The 9,628-nt window shown below is 40.8% G+C and overlaps 1 protein-coding gene across 1 annotated transcript; it reads left to right on the top strand.

Moving 5' to 3' along the window:
- Window positions 1-664: 664 nt before the first annotated feature.
- Window positions 665-8,629, top strand: LOC117433523 (neurexophilin-1-like). The gene is made up of 2 exons (XM_034055846.3): window positions 665-1,152; window positions 6,043-8,629. Exons 1-2 carry the CDS (start codon window positions 1,081-1,083, stop codon window positions 6,790-6,792), a joined length of 822 nt encoding a protein of 273 aa, XP_033911737.3. The 5' UTR covers window positions 665-1,080; the 3' UTR covers window positions 6,793-8,629.
- The last annotated feature ends 999 nt before the right edge of the window (window positions 8,630-9,628 follow it).

Below are 9,628 nucleotides of genomic sequence, written 5' to 3'. Positions count from 1 at the left end.
ACATGGCACCCATATACTCTGTAGGTTTCGCATGCAGGTGGCATTTAATTCCTAGACTCGCCAGAAATGTACAGGTGACAGAAAACCTATGAATCCGGGTCAGGTGTGTTTTTCATATTCATCCATCTTAAATACAGTTCACCTTTTCCATACAGTTATAGCCAAGCGTTACCAGAGCAGAGCGCGACTGCACTTGAAGATGCGACAGTCTAACTACAGCAGCTCTGGTGTTTTCTTTGAAAAGAAAAGAAGAGAAAAAAAAACACGTGTTGAGTTTTAAAAAGTTGGGTCATGTATCTGTCCCAAAGCCTTTCGGGGTGGAGTGGGGGACATACAGGAATGGTTTCCGTGGACATGTGATGACGTTGCCCTGCCTAATTTGAGCAATCTGCTCTCGGCCAGGTAGCAGCTGGGAGTTGTGAGGTAGATCATTCACCGATACAGGGAGCGAGAGAGGGGAGAGGGAGAGGTAGAGAGAGGGAGGGGGAGAAGGATGGAGAGAGGACAGCGAGAGAGGGAGGGAGGGAGGAAGGAAGGGAGAGAGGGGGAAGGAGGGACGGAGGGAGGGAGGAAGGGAGAGAGAGGGTGGAAGGAAGGGAGAGAGAGAGGGGAGGGGAGGGAGGGAGGGAGGGGGGGTGTTGAGATCATGAGAAGGAGAGAGAGAACCATCTCTCCATCCGCGCTGATTGAGACTCATAGTCTTAGCTAGCTAGCTACCCCACACATATCTCGATGTGCAGTTTACGAGATCAAGTGGAATCGCTTTAAACTCGTCCTGCTTGGAAATAAAGTCATGCAAAAGTGAAAGTCTTAAAACTCGCACTTGTTCGGGGATGGTATATAATTATTCACATGGATCTTGGAGGAAGAAATATTGATTTCAATAATTGTAATATTTTACAATAATTCCACGGAAGAGGGGGATTGGATCCGCCTGTTTTTTAGACACCGCTGCCACCCCGGGTATTAGGATATGGGACCGGGCTGTATAGTTTGGAATTACAGGACCTGGTAGGTGGGATTGGATCGCCCTAAATGAGGACTCGCTACGACGCCGGGAGCTCAGAGCCGTAACTTGAGATGATGAGGTCCAGCCGCCGGTGCACCGTGCTGCTGCTGCTGCTGTTGCTGCTGCTGGGGCCGGCGTGCCCGGTAAGCGAGGTGGTCTGAGTTGCGCAAGTTCAGCGAGCTTCTATTCGGACCTGTTGTCTGGTTCACCTGGCCGTTGCCCGGACTGATTTGGCATTAGACAGTTATTTGGCAACGGGTATTATGTCAGCTAGGAACTCAGTAACCTTGCCTATTGTATTTTTTTTCTGTCTGAACATGGAGTATATTTGTATCCAGTGTAAAAATAGATTGATTATCGACAAACAAAAACAAAAAAAGTTATTTTGAAATCAGTATGCCAGATCAGTTTAGATTTTTTAACGGTTATTAAATAATAATAATAATAATAATAATAATAATAATAATAATAATAATAATAATAATAATAATAATAATAGATCCTGGGTAGATCCTATTACAGTTTATCAATGTGTTGCATTTGAAATTGTAGTCAAATTTATTGCTACGGTGTATTTATTTGAAAGATATATGCTAGTTTAAACTGAAATACATTGGCTAAGTGTTTTGTTTATAATAAGGTGTTAGGTAATTCAATTATGGTTACAAAAAAAAACATTTTAATGTAGTAATAAACTATATATGTTCTGACCTTTTAAAGTACATGTCTTGGTCGTATAATTAAAACATAGCAGCCTCTGCAATATCTGCCAGACCATTTCGAATCCATCATCCAACCAATAACATCACTAATACATCATCCAACCAATATTAAATACAGCAATAATAATCATTAAAAAAAGAGAGAGAGATACATACAATAGCTATTATTAATGAACCTGTCCAGTGCTAATGTGTTCGGATCCCAGCAGAATCATATATGACTCCCACAGCAAAACAGACGCTTTAATCTTATATTATCATTATGCCTCTTCCTAACACATAAACACAATTGTCACACACGGGAAGACCGGGTTAGAAGCGGAAATACTAGAATCATCTGAGGTTTTTATTAAATTATTATTATTATTATTATTATTATTATTATTATTATTATTATTATTATTATTATTATTATTATTATTATTATTATGATGATGATGATGATCATAGGGCTCACTTGTGTGTTAAAAAAAAATAAAATCGTGATTTCGTTACGCACAGACCCTTTGTTGGAATCCAGTTATCCTACAGATAACTCCTTGTAAGCGAATGGGAGTTACCGTTTGAGTCACAAAAATAATTTAAATTAAAACTCGTGTTATAGATAATATAAATAAACTGGTGACGGTAGCCGCTCAATAACACAAGAGAAGGGATATCTAAAGTACGAGAAAACCAGTCCGCATGCCACAGAAGCGTTTTGAAATACCCAAAAGGATGCTTGAATTTGATTACAGTCTATTGTTATCTGCTTAATAACAGCGGGATCTATTGCTTACGGTACGGTGATTGCTTATGTACTTATCTACGTGTACTGTAAATATGTATTAAAAAAAATATGAATCTAACACCGCGAAATTGAAACCCAGTTAACCAAGCAATCCTGAACAGGTAACTGAAGTTCTCACTTTTCTTGAGAAGCAATATGAGCAGTGTGTCGTTACCCTATGTTTGCATAATCCCCCAAAACACACAGAGACCATCAGTGGAGACACAGATCAGACTGAGGTTTGCAAACCATACTTTTAAAAAGTTTACTTTATACAACGTCCATTGTCGAACAAATTGGACTACGGAAACCCGTCCGAGGTGGACGACTTTGTCGAAACCGAATGAAACCACCCGGCAGAACAGCTATACTGACAGCTACTGTGTGCGGTTTGTCATTAAACTGCCGGTAAGATTTATATTTTAGTCGCTTTAAGATTAGAGAAAGGGATACGGGTGGTTATATTCAGGATGTATTTTGTGCAGCTACTGCCATCAGCAGAATCAGCGGCCTTAGTGCCAGTAAAAATTAATTCGGGTAGGAACACCCGACGAAGGCAACTGCGAACAAACAATACCGGGTAACTTCGAGGCATGTTGCATCGCTGTCGGGGTTTGTTAACTTTTGCAACAGAAATGTGTCATTTGTATATAATACTACAATCACTTTATTCCACTTGTTTGAAATGAATATAAAAAAATGAACTGAGAGAGGGTCCAGGGAGGAAGAAGAGGCCGTGAGGTGTGAGGGGAATGGACCTAGAGGTAAACCATTCAGTCAACAAGTAAGGCACGGAAGTCAGGGGTTCAACCATTTAATAATCCCCGTGAAGAGGTGGAAGTGAATGGTAAACCCCTAAAATGTGCAGGAAAGGTAATGAGAAATTAAGGTAATACTGGGGGGAGGGGGGGAGGTGGCATGCAGTATTTTTCCCCTAAAATTACTATTAAAGTCAATTGAGAAAATAATAAAATTGAAGGATAATTTTAAGGAGATTTAATAGCATGGTTTCATAGCATGGTGCCTGAAACAAAGGAAAACATGCTGTTTATATCTGTAAGTGATTGACAAGTTATTAAATAATATGGCAAATGGTGATTGAAGAGAGGAAGTGTGTTCAGGTGGAAAGGGACAACATGTGTGTGGGGGGGGGGGGGATGTTCCCTGCCCAAAAAAACCCCCATAATCTTAATGCAGATTACCACAGACCCATTGCAACAGGCTCCAAAATGTCTCTAGAATTTAGCCATTGAAAGTCAGTCTTTCAGATCCTGTTATAGAAGTTGACCACAATCAATTTTCCCAGTTTCCCTGGCAGTTTCCATGTTTACTGTGCAATACCGCGGTTATTCATGGTTCCTAACTATACTGCATTGGTCACCATCACATTCCTCTTCACTAAAAACTCAATCAAAAGCCATTAAAGCTTGGCTGTGCTCTACAGCTGGTTGGCATTCCGCTCTGTTCAGGATTCCCTCACAGTCACAGCAACAGTTTTGTTCAGTGACCCGGTCTTTTGGAGCTGCTAAATCAGTCACTATCTTGTAAAAGACAGACAGTTCCAGCCCTGACTGTGCAATTCTACAGAGAATAAACTGGAGCATTGAGTCGACACGCTCTCTCCACCTCTGATCTGAACAGCTGGGTGCTTTGAGCAGAATGCCAAGCAGGGCTGCCTGATGCCATCTATGGCCTTCGGTAAAGAAAAGACAGCCTTTAAACAAAATCACAGCATCTTAAAAATCGAGAACATCACTGATCGTACAGTGCTCATTATCCTGCTTGAAACACTGTAACAGTGGTAAAGGACATGGAGTAAAGGAATCATTTACACACGTCATAGGATATGAAAGATGTAAGAAATTAAAAATTATGAAAAGATCTTCTTAACCTAAATACTGAGGTTCTTGTTTTAACAAATGTAGTTTCTGCCATTGCTCTAATGATTTTTAATATTACATGCGTTACTGGAGGTGCAATCAGCAACAATGAACTAGTATTGGACAGGTAATAATCAACATTAATGAAAGCTTTGAGAACATTGTTTGTTTTTCAAAAGCATTATAAGTCACATCCCCATTGGAACCTATTGGCAGCGACTACACTTATTAAGATCTCGCAGTGTAGATCTCACACTCAGAATGCCAACGACAACGTCTAAAAACATTATTATTAAAATACAGGAGTGACATACATTGTTTTTCATTAGAGTCTGCCATTTCTCATCACAAAACAAATACAAACGTAAGAGCTTTAGTCTGTCCACATGCAAGGAAAGCAGGTGCTTCTGGGTAGCTAGCTATGTGAGGCTCCAAATAGGGCACTAGGGTGATTAATCCATTAATTAAGCAATATAACCTGAAGAAGAGGGTTTTACCATCTAGTAAAGCCCGCCTCATGCAGTTAAATGTCCGAGCCGAAGGCAGAGATTAAACACAGTTTGAACAATAACATTCAAGGTCCTTTACCAGAGATTAGGGATTGGTCAATCAGGTTAAAGGAAATCTCAAATCCATTTTCAAATGCATGCTTAGTTGAGTGGCGATCAATACCTGATTCCTGTTGCGTCTCTGTAAGTTAAATTCACGGTTAAGCTCAAGTAACATTTCTATCTGTTTGACTATTTCAGTTCCTTGTTTTGGCGTGTTCTGCTTGTTCATGTGGAACAGCAGCAGGTTGTTGTCTTTTCATGAAATTAGTTTGCTCTATTTCTGTTCTAGCATCATGGCTGTCAGTTGTTTTGGAATATGACATATTTTATTCTATGGTTTAATATTTATGTTTGGGATTCATGGTCCAAACACTTTCCATTGCAGGGGGGGTGGAACACTTTCACCAAATTAGATTGTCCAGGTCTGTTCAAAATGAACGCCTTTAGTAACATACTACTGTATATTAAAACTGTTTGCATTTCAAATGTATGAGCATTACAACAATGCAATTTGAAAGTTCAATTTCAGGAATTCTGACTCTGTTGCATTGTCTCACACTGTACTGTAAATGCTCAACAAACAAGCACAGCTTTCCCAGATGAATCACAGCGCTGAAGGAGGTGCATGCCGCCTTAAATTAAATCCTGGTTTAAGTTAAATGAGACTTGATCCTACAAGGGCTTGCAGCTGAAGATGATAGAATAAAACTTTTAATTAGTAATTTCCATGTTACCTCTAGAGCAGGTAGTAATGACATGGCAGGGTGTTCCTGGCAGTTGCAGATGTTCTTGGGTACTGCAGATCTGTAGGCACCTGAATGTGCTGATGCCATGGACACCTCCTCCCAGCAGATCCCACTAAAACTAGTTTGAGCAGTGCTACAGAATATTAGAAGAATACTTCAGAATGCAGGGTTCCGATATTTCACAATGCAATTAATCACAAATCTGGTTTGTTCACGGTTAGGCCATTTTGACAGTATATTGTCTATACTATATACGTATGTCAGCTCAAGAAAAGACAGTAATGCACTTGAGAAGGTACAAAGAACCAGGCTTATCCCATTTCTTAATGCTATAAGCATAAGATTGTCTTTTCTCTTCCTTACAGTTGGCTCTAGGACAACAGGACAACTCCCAAAGCACCAAAAGCATTGAGAGAAACCCCCCCAAGTCCTTGGGAATTCTAGAGGGACAGGGGGTGTCACCTCTGGGTCGCTGGATGTTACAGACTAGAAGCCGAGCGGCTAACGCCACATCCGTGGAACTTCCCTACCGCTCTCCCATCCCCTTCTCCAAGCAGGAATTCTGGGAGATGCTTGGGAGCGACCTTCGACCCGATTCCGTCTCAAGGGTCAAACGACTGCCCATCGTCAAGACAGGCAAGTTCAAGAAGATGTTCGGCTGGGGGGACTTCTACTCTAACATCAAAACGGTGCGCCTCAATCTCCTGATCACTGGCAAGATCGTGGACCATGGGAACGGCACCTTCAGCGTTTACTTCCGGCACAACTCCACCGGCCAGGGAAACATCTCGGTCAGCCTGGTTCCCCCAGTCAAGGCCGTGGAGTTTGATCTGGAGCGGCAGAGTGTGGTCCATCCGAAGGACTCCAAGATCTTCAACTGCCGGGTGGAGTACGAGAAGGTGGACCGCAACAAGAAGACCTCGCTGTGCAACTACGACCCCTCCAAGACCTGTTTCCAGGAGCAGACCCAGAGCCACGTCTCCTGGGTCTGCTCCAAGCCCTTCAAGGTCATCTGCATCTACATCTCCTTCTATAGCACTGACTACCGTCTGGTCCAGAAAGTGTGCCCGGACTACAACTACCACAACGAGATGCCCTACCTACCCTCTGGATAGAGGCACTGGGGCTGGAGGAGCGTCCTTTGTGAGAACCTGCAGAGGATCCTCTTGAATATTGTAATTGAGGACTGGGGGGGGGGGGGGGGGGGGGGGGGGGGGGGGGGGGGGGGGGGGGGAACTACTGGAAGGACTATGTGTTGTATATATGTGTGCAAGGTCATGTGGTATAACAGGACTGTGAAACCTAGAGACTAGAGCTGAGGGATTGGGGGGGGATTGTGGTCTAGTGGTTGTATTTGAAGTTAGCATGGCTAATTTAAAAAAAAGTGGTTCAGGGTTTGGAGCTGAGGGACTGTGCTGGAGGTAATGTGAACTAGTGTCTAGAGCTGAGGAGCATGTATGCATGTCCCCTAAACTTCAGATTTGCATACATTATGTTTTTATGCAAATACGATGTTTAGGGACAATCAAATACAAATGGTTTACTGCTGTGATTGATGTCTTTGTTCACACAATTACTTCAAGCAGCCTGGTACCTTTTTGCTTGTGAATTTCACAATACTTACGATGTGCTACTAGCTCTGTACTGTATATGTATTAAAACGTTAATATTGTACAGTATGTATCCCTCTAACTGGATTTTCTTTTCAGAATTTTTTAGTATGTGTAAAGCAGTGAAGGTTAGCACAGTTAGAAACTTGTATTTATTGTGTACTGGTACCAGAGCTATGGAAAAAACTACAGATGGCTGAGATGATGGATCATAGAGGTTGGATAATAGAGTAGCTGTGAACATGACCACTAGAATCACAAGTGGAGATCTGAGTTGAGCTGTCTTGTTGCAGTCTCCTCAGTCTAAACTACTTTGCTAGCCTGCATCCAAGCCCAACACCCAAACCATTGTGTCAGCTCAGTCCTCAGCTAGAAGGGCTAGTCTTTTAACCCTAGCCCTTCTCATTGAACTATCAGGGCTGCTGTTTATGAAGTGCAAGCAAAGCGTGACAGTCAAGAGAGTCGAATTACAAATCTGAACTGTCTTTAAAACAATGTGACTACATTTCCAGTGCAGTTTCCTGTTGAAGTCAAAAGCATCCTAAAACTACTTGGAGCCACCTTAAATATCTCAAGAGATCTTAATGACAACCATTCCAGTCTTCAAATATAGTCAAAGACCAGTCTGTCCCTCAGCAATAATCTGTAGTCCACACCTTAAACTCACTTTTAAGGATCCCCTGATTCACACTGACAGTATTAAGAGACTAATATTCACAAGTGAAGTGTGGGTACAGAGGGACTGGGAGTGGCTTTAAATGCTTGCATTACTGTGATTTTCTCCAAGAGCGTTGATCATGGAAATACAAGGTACACGGAGGAACACCATGTATTGCCAAAACCTTGTGTTGCTAGAACTTCAGGTTTCCCACCTGCTACTTGCAGAAGTTCTCACTAATGGGGGTTCCTGGTTCTTGATCCACAAAGACTCTTGATAGAGACAGTGGCCCAGGATCTCTTCAGTCTTTTGAGGTTCAAATAACCATCTCAGCCTAGTTCCTACAACAAAGGCTTATATTGCCGTTCCCAAACCCAATTCCTTTCGGTGGCTGTAAGCAGGGGATATGTCAGATTATTGTTTTCAGTACACCTCATAGTGGACACGTGACTACATGATTTGACCCCTGTAACAGCTAAGTCTCTTTTCCATTTGGTATACAGTATGAAAGTCCACTCCCAGTATGAAAAGTCTAGCTGTACACAATACACATGCGTGCTTAGTAAATTATTGTGTGTTGTTGGTACAGAATGATTAAACAGTATATATACAACAATAATTCGATCTGTATTTGTATTACTTCAAATGCATATTTAGTGAATACACTAAAACCTATGAGACCAACTCATTAAAAAAAGTCCCTCATTCACTTACCTCTCCATTTTTCTTTAGGCTTTTCTTAAAGGTTCACAGGGTTTCTATTCTTTGACCTACATGCATGAATTTTCACTGTCGCTTTAGTTAAGTATTGTTAGTAACATTCAGGGATGGAGCCTAGAGACCCCAGACAGATTATTATATTTTTAACCGTCGTACACCCCAAAAATCCAACCAAGCTACTCACAATCCTCATAATCAAAATACATCAGGTCATCAGGCAGGCAAACCAATAAATAGATTTTTTCTTTTCTTAATACTATTATGATTTCAAGACATTTAGTTACAAATGACTTATTTTAGTTCTGTTTCTCTCTAGATTTTTATAATGTTCTCTATAGCGGAGTTCAACAGTTCAAAGGTCACTCAACAGTATGGTGCACCATAATTGCAATTACAGTGCACGTTCATGATTTCCATATTTACTATTGCAATTTTATTCATTATCGTGCAAAAATAGTGGGCATATATTGATTTTATTGTGCCACACTATGGTAATCAGAATGAATATGTGATTTGTATGGTAATGCATGATAATATATTTAAATGAGGAACCCTTTTTTTGAAAAATGAGATGAGCTTTATTCACACCGTATTTACTAAAGGGCGATAGTCGTGGTGTGCACCTTACAGTGTGCGATAATTAGTTTGTTTGGAAACCAGGATTTAACCACGATAGGCGCACTATTTAAATCTATTTTCTTTGGCTAAAATCTATCTGGCATAATGCAGGCATTACTTACATTAAAGTTTTCACATAGAGCTGTGAAAATTACCTGTAAATAACAGGTTATATTAAGTGTGAATAAACGTGTATGAATGTTATCATTTCTTAGATTTTATTTTATAGTTCATTACATTGGTACAAAGTATAAAGTGGTTAAATAAAACACTGGACCAAACAAGGTATTATAATTTAAAACAACCTCCTCCACTAGAATTTCTAAGTCCTCTGCGTGCAGTTTT

The sequence above is a fragment of the Acipenser ruthenus genome, chromosome 33 (assembly GCF_902713425.1).
Source record: "Acipenser ruthenus chromosome 33, fAciRut3.2 maternal haplotype, whole genome shotgun sequence".
NCBI classification, from domain to species: Eukaryota; Metazoa; Chordata; class Actinopteri; order Acipenseriformes; family Acipenseridae; genus Acipenser; species Acipenser ruthenus.
This window is presented reverse-complemented; position numbering and strand designations above follow the sequence as displayed.

Bases quoted from the DNA above. Each gene is read 5' to 3' on its own strand.
- LOC117433523 (XM_034055846.3), top strand. From the start codon at position 1,081: ATGATGAGGTCCAGCCGCCGGTGCACCGTGCTGCTGCTGCTGCTGTTG. The intron at 1,153-6,042 runs GTAAGCGAGGTG...TCTTCCTTACAG, and splicing joins TGCTGGGGCCGGCGTGCCCG to TTGGCTCTAGGACAACAGGA.